The sequence below is a fragment of the Papaver somniferum genome, chromosome 8, assembly GCF_003573695.1.
Source record: "Papaver somniferum cultivar HN1 chromosome 8, ASM357369v1, whole genome shotgun sequence".
NCBI classification, from domain to species: Eukaryota; Viridiplantae; Streptophyta; class Magnoliopsida; order Ranunculales; family Papaveraceae; genus Papaver; species Papaver somniferum.
Genome location: NC_039365.1, coordinates 118,741,834 through 118,759,693, shown reverse-complemented (window position 1 = coordinate 118,759,693; position 17,860 = coordinate 118,741,834). Strand labels below are relative to the sequence as shown.

At 40.4% G+C, this 17,860-nt stretch overlaps 1 protein-coding gene and 1 long non-coding RNA gene across 2 annotated transcripts; both read left to right on the top strand.

The window, feature by feature from the left end:
- The first annotated feature begins 3,353 nt into the window (after positions 1-3,353).
- LOC113305971 lies at positions 3,354-5,593 on the top strand. Its single transcript, XM_026554962.1, has 4 exons — positions 3,354-3,742; positions 3,830-3,925; positions 4,119-4,338; positions 5,561-5,593. The coding sequence occupies exons 1-4, from the start codon at positions 3,354-3,356 to the stop codon at positions 5,591-5,593; spliced, it is 738 nt and encodes a 245-aa protein (XP_026410747.1).
- A 5,008-nt stretch (positions 5,594-10,601) lies between these two features.
- On the top strand, positions 10,602-11,879 carry LOC113301473. Its single transcript, XR_003336341.1, has 3 exons — positions 10,602-10,777; positions 11,286-11,334; positions 11,509-11,879. It is a non-coding gene; the product is annotated as an uncharacterized LOC113301473 (long non-coding RNA).
- The last annotated feature ends 5,981 nt before the right edge of the window (positions 11,880-17,860 follow it).

Below are 17,860 nucleotides of genomic sequence, written 5' to 3'. Positions count from 1 at the left end.
TTAATCGACTAGCGAAACAAGTTATCGTGGAATCACAAATGATGAGACGAAGGTGTTTTTGATTACTTTTCTATCTTGCATGTCAGAGATATAAATCTCAATCCAATTTTACAATTGCACTCAATCACGATAGAAACAACAAGATCAGATCACGCAACTACAAAGAGAATAGTTGTGTCTGGCTTTACAATCCCAATGAAATGTTCAAGTCGTTAACCTACAGGGTCTCGAGAAGAAACCCAAGGTTAAAGGAGAATCGACTCTAGTTATGCAACTAATAGCACACATGAGGTGTGGGGATTAGGTTTCCCAGTTGCTAGAGTTATCCTTTATATAGTTGTCAAATCAGGGTTTGCAATCCAAGTTACCTTGGTAACAAAGCATTCAATATTCACCGTTAGATGAAAAACCTGATTCAACCAAGCTAATATCTTTCAACCGTTAGATCGAACTTAGATTGTTACACACAAATGAAACGTACCTTCATTTAGGTTTATGTAACCGTACCCAAACGTGTACACAATGTTGGTTCACAAATAGTTAACCGAGGTTAGCCATATGATTACTCTCATATCAACCTTATTCATCTTAACTATAACTAGTTCAAATGACTCATATGAAACTAGTTAAACAGTTGTTCAATTGCTATATTCTCATGGATTTATACAAGAACACAGTTGAAGCAAAATCAGTTTGATTCACTCGAATCGATACATGAACATTATAGCCACGGTTTGCAAAGATTGCATTCCTTATTGATAAATGTTTTAGGTTCATGTACAACCGATCTTAGAAAATAACCACTTAAGTATGCGTATGGGTATACGTACTTACACTACACCATATCCCATTTTTTGCAACGTTTAGTTTTTCAGGTGTGCAACTTATATTATCGTTGCACATGTTTATCCATTGCACATATATGTTATACGTTGCATAAAATTATATATTTCGGACAGAAAATAAGAAAACCAGGACACGCTAGTAATTTATTAAAATGACTAAAGTCATGATTGTCTATTACCCTCTATCTTTATTTATCCATCTATTTTCCTTTTCTTTTCCATTTTCTTATCTGACTCTCTTTCTCGAAACCTTGTTCTCTCCGTTTCTTTTTTTTTTTGTAGAAATTGACGTTTAGTCCCAAAGTTACTGGGATTGGGACGCTTTAGTCCTCTCATCTCAGGCCTAGTACTCTCTAGTCCAAAAAAGCCCCGTGTCAAACAATTTAACCCAAATATGGACGAGTTAGTCCAAAATTGTGACCGATCCCGATTTTCCTGTATTTCCAATATCCCGTAACTACCCTTGAGACCATTCCATACATAAAACGAGGATTTGAAATCGAAAATTTCATATCTCAAACATGAGTTCAAAACAGGGAGCCGGACAGAGAAGAAATTCGTAGGCGATTTAACAGTTTCAGAGAGAAATTTGGTTGCGATTCAACTTCAGATTACTGGTAAAGTGTAGTTGCGGGATTATTTTTGAACTAGAGATTTGAATTCACGTCAGATTTCAGAGATAGATCGATCCAGAATTCAACTTTACAAGTAACAGTGATTTAACAGTTTCATAGAGGTTATGTTGGATTTTACGAATTCCTGATATTTAACGGAATTCAAATTCAGGTTAGTTCTGTTTTTGCTTCATCGTTGAATCTCTTTTCTGATATTTAGTTTTTTTTTTGATTTTATCAGTTGATGATATGAATTCAATCTGTTACATCTTATTGTTTGTATGTTATTGATTTGATTTTTGGTGTATTTTAGCTTTTGATTTTAGGGGAATGATTTTGATTACTGTTTTTTGGTGTTTGGTGTTATGATGCATGATATGAAATCAAACTGATATTAGATCATATGCTTTTGGTTTATTCAATTATGTGTTCTAGTAAGATTCTGAAGCTTTTGTTATATCTTCGATTAATCGATGGAATAGTTTTGATTTAAAGTTTACTGTTATTTGATTTTTGCCTTCGATTAAATGTGTACTTTCCTGTACACTCTTCAAGTTTTAGGTTATACGAATCTAAAACTATTATTATATCTTTTGTTATATGTAGGTGTATCAAATATGTCTGAGAAGTTTGTTCATGCTGTTTTGAATCATGGTGAACATTCTTCTGCGTTTCGTGTTAATACTTTAATCACCGTTGATGAATTGAAGCATTTTCCTGTAAGCAGTGGAGGTCTTTGTCCCCTTTGAGTATACGTTTTTCCTATATGGATACTAATCAAGTAGTTTTTATACAAGGTGATATACAACTTCAAGGTTTAGTTGCTCTTGTTATTCAGATGAACAATGAAGATTTCTATTTGAATGTTGATGTTATTTTCCGAAGCATACTGGTTGTAGCACTAGTTCAAGGTCTTTGTCTCGTTCTAATTTTGGTTGTAGCAGTAGTTCTGGTGCTAGTACTTCAAACTCTTGTGTAAGTAAAAGTCCTAAGCTTGTAAGGGTGGTCGATCATGACGCGAACAAGGCCAAGCCTCTCATTATCGATGAATGGCGTTATGTTTTTGACAATATTGATAGAAAATTTGTGGGTGGTGTTAAAGCTGTAAGGATTGTTGTTGATCAATACAAGATGTGTACTGGTTACAAGATTCTTATTCTTAAAAATGACAGGACTCGTTTTACTGCGAAGTGCGAAGAAGATGGTTGTGGTTGGAGGATTCACTTTGGGCCTGTGAATGGTGACATTTCTCGGTTTGTACTGAAAGATTCTAACGTTATTCACAGGTTAGTGGTGTTCACTTGTTTTTTTGATCCATGTTATTGATTTTTAGGTTTTAATATGTAGACTTGTTTTAGGTGTACATTGTGGTGCACATTACTTATTGTAGGCTTTTTGGGTGGCACTTGTGGTGTAAATTTCATATTCTTGCTTGGTATGTGCTTTCTTTTTGCATGTGTGTTGTTGTTTTTGAGATTTTATTAAGTGTACAATGTGGTGCACATTAATTATTCCAGATTTTTTTTTGTAGCTGTGGTGTTGGTTTGAGGTTGAAGAGTCATGTGGTGACAACCAAGTTAGTTAAGCATTTTATCGCTGATAGTATACAGGGTGATCCCACTTTAAAACCCAAACAGATCATGTCACTCTTTAAGAAGACTTACGGGTCCAATATTAAGTATCACCATGCCCGTAGAGGGAAAGAAGCTGTATTTGAAGATCAATATGGTGACGACGAGAAGTCGTATAGCGATTTAAATTGGTATGTGAAATCCATTGAGAAAACTAATCCTGATAGCTTTGTGAAACTTGAAGTTAATGAAGAAACTGGAAGATTTAAGCGGATTTTCATCTGTTTCGGTCTTGCAAGCATAGATATAGGTATCTCAGGCCCATGATTTACTTGGAAGCTACTTTCCTCATTGGTAGATTCAGGGGTACTTTGACGGCTGCAACATGTGTCAATGGAAATGATGGTTTTTACCCATATGCCTTTGCTATTGTTTTATCTGAAAACAAAGACAATTGGTTTTGTTTTCTGGATAATCTTCAACAAGTGGTCGATGATCGTCCGATTGTTTTCCTTAGTGATCGTCACGAAGAACTTCTGCAGGGCATTCCAAGAGCATTTCCTGGTTCATATCACATCTATTACTTTTACCACATCAAGTGCAATCTCCCTATTGGAAAAGGTGATGCGAATTACAATGCCGTTATTGATTTGTTTTACAAAGCTACTTACTCTTACACAACAACAAACTTTGAAGAAGCTTTGCGGGGCATGCATGCAATTGGTTGTGGACATGTTGCTAATTATCTCAGGACCATTCCAAAGGAGAAATGAGCAAATGCATTTTTCCATGTATGCAGATATGCTGATCACTCTTCATTTATTGCCGAGTCATTCAATAACTGGATTCTTGAGTTCAAAAAGCTGTCTGCTTTTGCTCTTCTCGATGCGATACAGTGAGTTTTATGTTTAGTGTTTCATTCATTTATTTTTTACTGTCGCACACATGGATTTGCTTGATGTGTACATACTTGTACACATGTTATATCTGTGATTCTGCAACTGTGCGTACATTGTTGTACACATGTTTTATTTGTATTTATTCTATATCATGTTTTGATTTTATGTTTTGTGTTTTTATTATCTTAGTTTGAAGGTTATGCAGATGAATTCTAAGAGAAGGGTAGAAGGTCTTGAAAATTTTAACACTGGGCTCACTCCCGTATACGAGGATTTACTAAACGAGAACATCAATATTGGTCGTACTTGGATTGTTGTTGAGTCTATGGAAAGATTGTATGAAGTCAGGTCTCCCCGCACTCATTCTGTAGATCTATTGGAGATAACTTGTACGTGTCACAGGTGGCAAGTAAATGGTTTTCCCTGCGCACATACTTGTGCTGCCATTCAATCTACAAGGGAGGACATCTATTCATTTGTTGAGCCATACTTCACCACTGAATGGTACAACAGGACATACCAAGAGATCATCTTGCCAATCCCCAATTATGACAAGCCGCAGTCTTATGATCCTAGTGATAGGATTATTGTTCCTATTCCTGTGCCTCCACCCGGTAGACGAAGAGAATAGCGTTTCAAGAAGGATCGGGAGAAGCAAAAGAGGCCTATGATGTGCACAAAGTGCTTCACTCTTGGTCACCACAACAGAGCTACCTGCCCCATGCCTTGATGCTTTTTATTGTTTGATTTGTTTGAAAGATTCTATGTTTTTTGGTTTTTACTTTTGGTAATGTCTTTTCATTTTTCTATTCATGGATAATTAGTGTCAGGATCTGTGTACCATTATGTACACCTTCCTGTGCACTTCACTTTTCTTACCTGTCTTTTTACATGTGTAGCATTATGTACACCTTGTTGTACAATGGATGCTACTAGTTTATTTTGTTTAGTATATTCATTTTTTTTAGTTCTAATGCAGTAATTAGTTTTTATTTTTGTTTAATGATTGATACTAGGTTATTACTTTTTCTATTTTATGTTTCTGTTAGTACATGTGTACCATTATGTACACCTTCCTGTACCATTGCCTGTCAGATTTTCTACTCTGTCAGAAACTGTGCACAATCATGTACACCTTAATATTTCCTAACCTGTAATACATACTTTAGTACTGACACAAGTCTATTTTCAAAACATCAATATTGAAACTAATAAAAAACATTAATTCAAGGTCTTTATAATAGTGACAAGTCTTAAACAGAAAGTTGAAAACTTAAATTTGTCTGAAGATTAAAAATGTTTAGAAGAAATTCAGAAAGTGATCTTGAATGAAGATTAAAAACTCTTCTTCCTCTTCAATGGTTGCTTTCCTGTAGTCTTGCGCCACTGATTATGCTCCTCGTCCTTCGCTATATCCCACACCTTTTCATACCATCCGACTTTTGTCAACATCTTGGCCACCAATTTTGATCTCATTTGCTGACAAATGTCTTCGGCCCTCTGCTGACCTTTTTCCATACCTTTTGTTGTCTTCATACTTCGTTTCATAAAGTAACAAGTATATATTAGACAGTCCGGGTTGATTCCTTGTGAAGGGCATGTCATGATGTTTAATTCGTGCTCTTCTATAGGTGGGTGACCCTTCAATGCTCTCTTCTTATTGAGTTCCACTTGTACCACATCTGCTAGTTTCTTTGCATCGTCTTTATATGACTGCTCATTTTCTGAGTGTAACGAGTTATACCATTTCCATTCCTTAGCTTAGAAATCAAAATTCAAAAGCGACCAGTGCAATCCCATCCTCGTTTGATCTGTAAAGTGATTGATAGGGATTACAAGAACTTCCAGATTCTCAGGCATGTCTAGTATGAAATCAACCACAAGATTTTGCACCTCACTGGTGACATTATACTTGACATAGTACCGCAATTAATAATTTGTTAGAAAACGAAATTAATTAGGCTCACCTTAATCATAAAACTAACAAGCATGTACACTACTACAAAAAACTAACAAATCAAACATTGTAGGACTGAAAACAGACCGTATATCCATGTATGATATACAGGTGTACACCTATGTACACACCTATATAAATCTAACAATCAAGAATTAGCAGACCATGTGTCAATCATAGATGCATATTGGTGTACATCTATGTACATAGCTAAATAAATCTAACAATCAACACTTAACAGACCTTGTGTCAATCATATTTTCATATTGGTGTATATCAATGTACACAGCTAAAGAAATCTAAAAACACATAGAACACGCCATGTCAATTAGGTGTACAACTATGTACATGATATTAAAGTAAATATATATGACATTTCTTATTTGTTTTGAGAAACCTACACATGCAGTAGGACTCATAATTTCACAGCTCAGGTACTTTTTGTCATCTGGATTAGGAATGCTATCTCTGACAAGTGCTCTTATACGTCGATGGATGTAGAACTGGAGTACCTCTTGGTCCAGATATTTGTTGAACATCAGTTCACGAAGTACTCTTCCAACAATCAAAATATCTTCCTTGACTGTTGGATCATCCAGTCTTGTTAGTTGCCAAGCTACAGAGCTGCGGAAACATAAAGGAAATGTTAACATGGTGTATAAAGTTGTGCACATAATTTTTTTATAAGATTCAGTCATGGTTTTTTTTGAACTTACTCCATGCTTTCATAGTCGAAGAATTTGTGTACCCTTTTTTGTGTTGTTCTGGTTGCATAACATGGTATAGTGGTGATAGACGAACATCTGGCAATGGATTATGAGGACGATATACATCTCCCTTTCTCTTTATTGGGGCAGGATAGCCTGGTTCTTGTTCCACTTTGATCCCCTTGCCTTTTGGATCTGCTTTTATCACAACTCGTTTGGTTTTACCCTCGGCAGTGAATTCAGGATCTAGCTTTCTTTTTGCATTTCTCTTTTGTGGTGTCTTGGAAAACTTGCCAGCGGCTTGTGTCTTGGACAACTTGCCAGAGGCTTGTGTCTTCAACATCTCTGCTTGCTTCATCCTCCCTGCTCTTGTCCTCACTGGAGTGGTCTTCTCTTCTTCTACCTCTTGGCTGCTAAAAAATTCATTAGGATTTTGTTTAATGAACTGCACTGCTTTTTCAATGATCCTTTCTCGTACATCTTCATTGGATAATGATTTTTGCGACGACTCTTCTTTTGGATCTTCTTGGCTCAATAATGCAAAGCTTGTACAATCGTGTCGGATCAGGGTTGCCATCTTTTCTTTCACTTCAGATGGTGCCGTTCTGTAACAACCTTTTTCAAGCTTTACGAATACAGTTTCAGACAAGTTATCTAGAAGGTCCTCAATTGATGTATAAGTCTCATTCTGTGATTCTTCTCCTTGTGTGAGTAAAAGGACTTCTTTAGGATCCAACTGACATATGTCTTCAGCTGCAATTATAGTAGCTTCATCAATTTCAGCTGTTCGAGTGTCATCCATCACATTCTGTTCATCAAGGTTCACTTGGTCTTGTTTATCTTCATTGATTACACTTGTCTTTGGCATAGAAGTACTGAAAAATGAAATTTTTATGAGAATTTTCAATGGTGTACAGAGTTTTACACCAATGTACAGGTATGTACACAAATTCAGAAGAAGTCATAAAGGTGTACATCCTTGTACACACATACTGAAAACAAAATAAAATAAAATATATAAGTTGAGATCATTTTCTTTATACCTTTGCTTGTTAGCAGCTTCACACCCAGCTACTTTGTCAATTTCATCAGTTTGAGCAGTATCCTGGTCATTAAGGTTCATATGCTCTTCTTGACCTTCAGGGATTTCAACTTCCTTTAGTAGAAGAGTGCTGAAAAAAATGCAATTTTTTTAGAAAATGAGAAATCACTAAGGTGCACATATTGGTACACATATATAGAAAATGATAAGAAATGCGAGCTATACATATACCTCGGCTTGTTACCAGTTTCAGACTCAACTCCTTGGCTTGTTCCATCCTTGCCATCCTCTTCTTCATTTGCCTCATTGGTCTTTGGTGAAAGAGTGCTAAAAAGATTCAAGTTTTGAGAAAAGGTATTAGATTTCACACACTGGTGTACGACTATGTACACACATAAAAAAAGAAATGACTTGCAAATTTAAAAAAAATGATGTTGTACCTTTGCTTTTCAGGAGTTTCAGACGGAACTTCATTCCTTTCAGATTCAGTTCCATGCTCGTCATCACCACCTTTGCTACCCTCTTTGTCATTGTCATGATCATGCATATCACCACCCTTAAAACACACAACCATTAACTTTAAGTGGTGAATCCTGATGTTTCTTAATGATCTCCATGATATACTCATGTATATGAACTGGCCAGCAAGTTCTCTTCATCCTATCCAAAGACTCCAAAAAGTGTGCAAACTGGTTCTTGCTAATCATACTTCCGTTTGCCTGGGTAAAAAAGACCGTGATACACAAGTACATAGTAAACAACACCACTAAGTCTTCAGCATTTCTTTCAATCTCCATTTTCGACTTTGGTTTTAGCTTCATGATACGTACGATTTCCTCCTCCACATATTTTTTTCCCAGCTTAGTTCGTTTCTTAAGAGTCAATCTGTTTATCAGCGGACCGTATTTATTTTCAGCTGCAGTTTTTACATCTTCCCCTTTTTAAACTTCCATTGGCACCATCTTAATCCCATAAAATAGAAACAAATCCTCAGGTTCACTCTTTACTGCGACTTGCTTGTTCTTCTTGGTAGTATCAAACATGAAATAATGTCCCCCTGAGTCACAAATTTCATGGCGGTACTATCTCACAATTTTCAGAATTGAGTTTGGGTTCTTAGTCCATATATCATCTCTATTTTTACTTGTATGTTTCTCATCTTTCCGGTCTGCTTTTTTGTGGACAAAGATATCTACAAAAGGCCAGAATGGTCCTTCTTTTTGCTTCTCTAGTTGATAATTGGTGAACCATATTTTTTCTCCTCTTTTTGTTTCATCTTCCTCAAGGTTTCTATTCACAAAGTCACTGAAGGCATGGAAACTTGACCTATATGGTTTGTTGGTATCTACGAAAATGAACCAAGAAGAATAATACATTCATTATACTCATACAAGTACAAATCATATCACCGTACACATAAATAGGACCATATCATACAGGTGTATAGATGTGTACACTCCTACAGAAAACTAACTAAAGCAACATTTGTTCTCACACAACATGCCATAAATCAATGTGCGTGTACAAATATTTACACTCATACAGAAATCTATCAAAAAAAGCTTTAAAACACACACAACAGGCAAAATAAAGGTGAAATAACATGCTGGTGCAAAGATGTGTACACCAGCACCAAAAACAATGGGATAATATGTTGAGAACATACACATTAGTCCATATGAAGATGAAATAGCATGTTGGTGCAAAGATATGTACACCATAAACACAAGTGACGGCACAACAGGTTGACAACACACACAACATGCCATATGAAGGTGAAATAGCATGCTGGTGCAAAGGTGTGTACACCGGTAAACACAAGTGACGGCACAACACACACATTAGGCCATATGAATTTGAAATAGCATGCTGGTGTACAAACTAGTACACTGCTACAAAAACATCTTTAAAACAGACAGAACATGACATGAATCACTGCAACAACATTGTGGTGTACTAGTATGTACACACCAGCAACAATTCCAATAAAAATTGCTAAAAAAATAGATAGAACTGGAAATGAATCACTGCAACAACATGGCGATGTACAGATCTATACACACCAACAACAATTCCCACAAAAATTGCTCAAAAACAAGATAGAACTAGACACATGGCGGTGTACAGATCTATACACATGTACAAGAAATTGAATAAAAATTGCTCAAAAATAGACAGAACTAGACTTGAATTGTTACCTTTTTTTGAGATAACAGATGTTGAAGGCTTTGAAGACTTTGGAGGATTTGGAGGATTTGAAGGCTTTGATTTCTTCTTAGCTGGTGATGTTTTTGAAGTTTCTGGTACTGAAATTGATGTTGAATCTTCTAATGATCTCTTCAATCTCGTTTTTGGTCCTGTTGATTTCCGAATCTCTTCTGCAGCAACTGATGGAGTTGGGGATGAAATTGGTGTTGAATCTTTTAATGCTGACTTTGATCTCGTTCTTGGTGATGTTGATTTTTGAATTTCTTCTGCCGCAACTGATGGAATTTCTTCTTCAGTTGATGTTGAATCTTCCACTGTTGATGGTGCCTTTTTCTTTGAAGCTACTTTTTTTCCTTTCAACATGATGTTACTGATTGTTCAACCATCTAGTTGTTTTGATTAGTAAGATGTTAGAGTTTTTGATTGAAAGTTTATGTGAATTAAAAATTTTCTAGGGTTCAAAATGTTGAGGTATGAGTAGTTTTGACTTTTTTCTTCTGTTATTCAGTCTTCAAAAGAAAAAGAAGGAATAAATGATTTATCCGTTCCGCCGTTTAATTCAGTTTTTTTTCTTCCAAGCTACGTGTCACAACTACGTTTATGGTGTCAGTTACAAAACTGTATCCATTCGCTGCACGAGTGGTTTATTAAAAACGTGCGAAGGATAGCAGCGTCTTTATACATTTTTTGGACTAATCTGTTCCTAGTTGGATCGGAGTGGACTAATCTGTTCTTTTTTGTGCGGTTTTGGACTGAACCGTTTTCCCCCTTTTTTTTTCTCTTCTTTCCTAAACCTAGATCTGTTGAAACTAAACTAAATCTTCCAAAAAAAAATCAAACCATCATCTCTAAACGCTCATCTCATTAATCAAAAACCCATCTTTCAGAAATCAAACCCAATCTTCCCTAACCCAAATCTCGTTTGAAACCCTAGGTATGTGATTTTTTCCTTTTATAAAATCTAGCAAAATTTCTCTCTATTCTGTATAGTTTAACTCTTACCAATCGAAAGAGATGAGTTTATCCACTACTGTTGTAGTGAGTAAAAACCTTCATTCGTATTTTTTTATTTTTTATTTTATGAGTTCAGCTTTTTGTATAGAAAAATTTCCTTAAGAATATCTAGTTTTTATATTTTTCACTGTTTATCATGGAATTTTAAAGCATGGGGGTGTTTTTAATTTCAGTTTTATGTACTGAGTTTTGAGTATAATCACATCTGGTTGTATTGGTTTCTAGGGTTTAGTTTTTGTTTTGGTATTGATAAGTAAACATATTTGTTTAGATCTAAGATTTATTGTTTCTTTTCGTTTGGATTTGCTTTGGTTTCTCTTAGTAGGACTAATTGCTTCGATTTGGGTGTGTGTCTAGTTACCTGGCAATGTTTTCTTCTTTGAAGTTAAATGTATTAGTTTGTAATGCATTTGGTTGTATATTTTCAGGTGCTTAAAAGATTCTCTTAAAACAGAGAAGCAACAAGATAAAACAAAGGTAAATATTTCCTCCTTTAAAAAAATTTTAATGATCAAATCTGGCTGTGAATTGTTATTAACTTCAAGGGCTTAAAACTGTATGTTGTCTCAATCATCTGAGCTTCAATTGCTTCCGTTTGCATCAAATTGTATTTCAATTTTGTTCATTTATCATTTTTGCGTGTTTGTACAGTTGAATAATTCATTGCTTGAGGGGATGTCATCGAGGTTTGTCTCTTGTGTCATAGCCTTTTTAGAATCCATGGATGTCTGTGTCGGAAATGTGTTGTGTCGGGGGTACCGATACTTGTGGCATTCATTGAATAAAACTGTATCAGTGTATGAGAACAATCATGATACTTGCACACTTGGTTTAAGCACATCTTATTGCTGGTGATTATGCTACGGCATATTTATGTGTTGTATTTGTATTTTTGGTATCAAACATTATTAGTTCATATAGTTAATCAATTCTGTTTTAGCAACTGTGAAGATGATTTGCTGCTTCAGCTTTGTATCTGGCTTTAGTTTTAAAAGCCTGTGAACTCTTTGGTCACCTTCTCATTTGCCAAGATCTGTAGTTATTGTCATTTCTCATTATGTATGATTTTAAATTTAGCTCTTTTGATTTTTATAACAGGACTTCAAATAAGTACTCATAGGTTACTGAAGTGGTTTGTTTCTTAGAATTCAGTAAGCGGAAATTTTTGAGGTTAAAAGCCATGGGTGGTTTCTTATCCTATAGGAAGTTCGAATGCAGTGACCTGTTGTTGATGGTGGTTTTTACCTTAGGGTCAAAATCGTAAAACCTTGCATCTGACATGAAGTCACTCCCTCCACTAGCACATTTATTGAGTCGTTCAATAAGTCTAGGTCAAATTTACCCAGACCCGCGGATGCGGCAACCATCCCAAATACACTGTAAATTTCGACACCTTGCCAATAAGACTTACTAGGTACCTTTTTTTTATATATATACATACTACGTTCCGCGGCAGAACCCTTAGTATTGGCTGGCATCATTTTCGCTCATGCCAGCCGCGCGTGCCAAAGGCAAGACAGCCATGCCAACCACGCCACTGTGCCAAGGGCAGGCCAGCCATGCCAGCCACGCCACTGTGCCAAAGGCATGCGAGCCATGCCAGCCACAACACCGTGCCAAAGGTATGCGCCGGCCATGCCTGCCACGCCACCGTGCCAAAGGGTATGCGCCGGCCATGCCTGCCACGCCACCGTGCCAAAGGTATGCGCCGGCCATGCCTGTCACGCCACCGTGCCAAAGGTATGCGCCGGCCATGCCTGCCACGCCACCGTGCCAAAGGTATGCGCCGGCCATGCCTGCCACGCCACCGTGCCAAAGGTATGCGCCGGCCATGCCTCCCACGCCACCGTGCCAAAGGTATGCGCCGGCCATGCCTGCCACGCCACCGTGCCAAAGGTATGCGCCGACCATGCCTGCCACGCCACCGTGCCAAAGGTATGCGCCGTCCATGCCTGCCACGCCACCGTGCCAAAGGTATGCGCCAGCCATGCCTGCCACGCCACCGTGCCAAAGGCATACCAGCCATGCCACGCCACCGTGCCAAAGGCATACCAGCCATGCCACGCCACCATGCCAGCCACACCACTATGCCAACGGCTCCGTCCAAGACGCACCATGCCAATGGCTCCGTCCAATCCGCACCATGCCAGCGACTCCAAGTTGCACACTACCCGCGGCTCCATTCCAAGCCGCACCACGCCGGCGGCTCCGTCCAAGCCGCACACTGCCAGCGGCTCCAAGCCGAGCCAACAACTCCGCACAATGCTTGCGTCTCCATTTCACGCAAAAGCCATGCCTGCCATGCCACCATATTGCTGGCCGCCAAACGAAAGGTAGCCACGATCAACGATTATCCTTCCTCCTGAGATGCAGATCTCAGCCGTACAAGTTCGCCACCAAACTTGTGCCAACTTTGGTCGCAATGCCAAAATTACGCGGTTCGTGCCAAACCCTAATTTTTTCCAGCCTAAAGCATGCACGAGCCATGCCAGGCCAGGCCACCATATTGCTGGCAGCCAAACGAAAGGTAGCCACGATCAATGGCCATCCTTCCTCCTGAGATGCAGATCTTAGCCGTACAAGTTCGGCACCAAACTTGTGGCAACTTTGGTCGCAATGCCAAAATTACGCGGTTCGTGCCAAACCCTAATTTTGGGCGCGCCTAAAGCATGCACGAGCCATGCCATCCATGCCATCATGTTGCTGGCCGCCAAACGAAAGGTAGCCACGATCAACGGCTACCCCTCCTCCTGAGATGCAGATCTCAGTTGTACAAGTTCGCCACCAAACGCATGGCAACTTCTGGCCCAATGCCAAATTCCACGGTTTATGCCAAAGCCATGCCGGCCATGCCTCTATGCCGCTGGCTGCCAAACGGAGGGTTGCAACAATCAACGGCTACCCCTCCTTTTAAGATGGAGATCTCAGCCATACAAGTTCGCCACCAAACGCATGGAAACTTCTGTCCCAATGCCAAATTCCACGGTTTATGCCAAAACCCTAATTTGGCCGCGCCTAAAACATGCCAAAGCCATTCCAGCCATGCCTCCATGCCACTGGCTGCAAAACAAAGGGTTGCAACAATCAGCGACTACTCCTCCTCTTGAGATGCAGATCTCAGCCGTCCAAGTTCGCCACCAAACGCATGGCAACTTCTGGCCCAATTCCAAATTCCACGGTTTATGCCAAACCTAATTTGGCCGCGCCTAAAACATGCCAAAGCCACGCAGGCCATGCCTCCATGGCGCTGGATGCCAAACAGATGGTTGCAACAATCAACGGCCACCCCTCCTTCTGAGATGCAAATCTCAGCCGTACAAATTTGCCACCAAACGCGTGGCAACTCTGTCCCAATTCCAAATTCCACGGTTTACGCCAAACCCTAATTTGGACGCGCCTAAAACATGCCAAAGCCACGCCCGGCCATGCCTCCATACCGCTGGCTGCCAAACGAAGGGTTGCAACAATCGAAGGCTACCCTTCCCTCTGAAATGCAAATCTAGCCATACAAGTTTGCCACAAAACCAAACAATTTGTGGCAACCTTTTAGCTACACTGCCAACTCTTTGGTTACGACGCCAAACCCTAATTTGTTCGTGCCAAAGGCATGCACGAGCCGACCATGCCGCAATGCTACTGGATGCCAAACGGAAGGTTGCGACAATCGACGGCTACCCCTCCTTCTGAGATGCAAATCTCAACCGTACAAGCTTGCCACCAAACCAAACGATTTGTGGCAACCTCTTGGCTGCGATGCCAAATTCTGGGGTTTGTGCCAAACCCTAATTTGGCCGCGCCAAGAGCATGCACGAGCCATGCCTCAATGCCGCTGGCTGTCAAACGGAAGATTGCAACAATCAACGGCTACCCCTCCTCCTGAGACACAGATCTCAGCCGTACAAGCTTGCCACCAAACCACACGACTTGTGGAAACCTTTTGGATACGCTGCCAACTCTTTGGTCACAACACCCTAATTGGCCGCGCAAAGAGCATGCACCAGCCATGCCAGCATCGTGGCCACACCACTGGATACTGACGGAAGGTAGCCACAATCAAACGGCTACCCTTCCTCTCAAGATACAAAATCTCGGCCGTCGAAGGTCTCCACTGAACCGGAAATTCTCTCAATTTTAACTTGCCAAACACTAGCAACATGCTAAACGTTTTCCACGAAAACACTCGAGATATCAAGACATGTCACAAACTGGGGGATGCTCATCAGGGTATTGGTCTGGCGGTTTACAGCGTGCGGCATGCAATATGCACGTTACAAGAAAGTGTCATAAGAGTAAGGCGGTTAGTAATGACAGGAAATAATGGTGAAACGTATCCTTCATTATGGAAACATCAATTACAGGAGTTACCCGTTACCATTCTCTTGCATTACTCAACAGTTTCCACTTCTTACGAGGCCAGCCTTGTATAAAAAGGTGTCACCTATTTCCACCAAAAACAAGTTTTGGTCAGGAGAATACAACACTCAGAAATCACCTGTTAGCTTTCCACATTGCTAGCATTTCACTTTCTGATACAAGTCGTAAAACAACCACTCTTCCAGAATCAACTATTCTTGTCTCAACACTCTCTTCGCTTCCCTCCCCAAGACCAACCCTTCTCCTTCACTTTGTGACCGAAGCAAGTCTGGAACGGCCATTTATTGGTTTAGGCCGTATTTGTACAGATTGATCTCTCGAATCTAAAGTACTCCCTTGCAGTACATTGTTTAGGGCTTAGACTCGTTTCTCGCCCATACACAAAATTACCAAAATCAGCAGAAACCATTTTCACCCTCAAATAATTGGCGACCACAGTGGGAGATTAATCTCTTAGTTACAATATCAATTTCCAATTTCCGATTTCATTCTTCAACCCAGATCCCGAGATGGTAGAAGCAAACGATCCGCTCAGAGATCAACGGCTCATTCATCAGACGGCTCAGTTACCAGTTATCACACGACAAGGAGTAACTGGGGACTTCTCGGGTCAGGATGGCATCTCCCATAAAACTTGGACTCAGAGACATTTTTGTTGGGAGACCCTAAAAGCGAGAGCCGCTTCGAAGTTTCTCTTCAAGAGCCGCTTCAACGTTCTCTCCAGAAGTCGCTCCGCTTCAACGTCTTCCAGCAGCGGCTCCGCTTCAACGTTATCTCCAGTAGCCGCTCCGCTTCAACATTCACTACAGCAGCCGCTCCGCTTCAACGTTCGCTCCAGAATCCGCTCCGCTTCAACGTCTTCCAGCAGCGGCTCCGCTTCATCGTTCGCTCCAGCATCCGCTCCGCTTCAGCGCTATCTCCATAAGCTGATTCAGGATCCGAAACCGAAGCTTCAGCGTTCTCTCCATAAGCTGCTTCAGAATCCGAAACCGAAGCTTCAGCGTTCCCTCCATAAGATGTTCCAGGATACGAAGCCGAAGCTTCAACCTTTTGCACCATAAAATTTCAACGTCCTCTCCAAGAGCCGAAGCCGCTTCAACGCCGCTCCCTCCTTCCAAGGATCGTGTTGTAGCCGCCACTCCTTCTTTCCAAGGATCGTGTTGTAGCTTCCACTCCTTCTTTCCAAGTATCGTGTTGTAGCCGCCACTCATTCTTTCCAAGGATCGTTTCGTAGCCGCCGCTCTCCCTTGACGAGGATCGTGCCATAGCCGCCACTCCTTACTGCCAAGGGTCGTGCCACCACACTCCCCATGTCAAGGATCATGATCGCAACCAGCCAATTTTTATAGTCGCGGACACCTTTTGATCCATCCCGCTAAAACTCGTGGTCATGGACAGTTTTCTCACTGACGCATCCAGCTAATCCCTTTACTTCCATGGACGCCCATACGATTCCAGCCAACCTATTTTATTCCCACGACAATGTAGTCTCTTCTGATCACATCTTCTGCCAGGAACTGTTGCCGCTCGTTTGTTGGTACCAGCCAGGGCTTCATCATATCAACAATCACTACAAAGCCCACCGACCATACAAGATGGAAACCCGTAACCGCACTTGGGGACTGAGGATCTACACGGAATCTCTTCACTATCAAAGCTCAGAAGACACGGTCAATCGAAAGGTCATAGCCGCTACAAGGTCATCTACTCTTCAAGGGTGTAGCATAAGAATATCATCACCTCTCTGTCTAGAAGATGCCTGCAACACTTTACGAGGCCGCGGTGGACTCCAAGCCTGCTCAGAGGAAACAACTTCAGAAATTAAAGAAAAGTGCGACTGGGGACTGCTCATCGCAGTCCATCCCGACGACCATCAAAGATTCATGAGATAAATCCAGAGATGTGGATGAAATATTTTCTTGAAGAAACAGAGGGATCCACGATAAACAACATAACTCTCTCATTTCTACCTCTTCGCTATCCAGAATATTTCGTCCATTGTGATATTCTGAGCATCCCGGCGGGACATCCAGAAGAGTACAATAAGATCTTATCAAATTCCGTGGACGTGGATTCAATGAGATGCAATGAAAGTAGGCTACACATGGATACTACCATCATGGGACACTTTCACTCCCATCAACCAGGTTATTTCTGATTTCAACATCATCACTGTCGAAATTTTACGAGCCACAGGAATTTCTCAACATGAAATCGTACATGTGCATCGAAGACTCCAAAAGCACGCCACAGAGATACATTCACATGTTCGGCCATGCCATCGAATCTAACAGAAGTATAACTGGGGACTGCTCACCGCATCCCATTCCATACGATAGTCCAAGATTCAGAAGATGGTTCGAAGGATGTTGCTTGGAACAAAGTCCTTGAAGACTTGATATCAACACATCGGCAACGGAATGTCTCCCAACTCATCTATTTCATCCCGTGGCTTCGAAAGATTTTTAACATACAATCATCCACAACATATCATCATTGCGATCAGAAGGTCCATGCACTGAACAACCTAAAGTCGAAGATGGACCGACAACGCAACCACAATCTATAAGATTAGCCCTGACATGATCGTTGCCGAGCATATATTTCATCCATCCATCCCAAGAATGCA

Coding starts and splice junctions, on each gene's coding strand:
- LOC113305971 (XM_026554962.1), top strand. CDS start 3,354: ATGATTTACTTGGAAGCTACTTTCCTCATTGGTAGATTCAGGGGTACT. Junction 3,743..3,829: donor GAAGAAGCTTTGCGGGGCAT/GCATGCAATTGG, acceptor CCATGTATGCAG/ATATGCTGATCACTCTTCAT. Junction 4,339..5,560: donor GTACGTGTCACAGGTGGCAA/GTAAATGGTTTT, acceptor GCTCTTCTATAG/GTGGGTGACCCTTCAATGCT.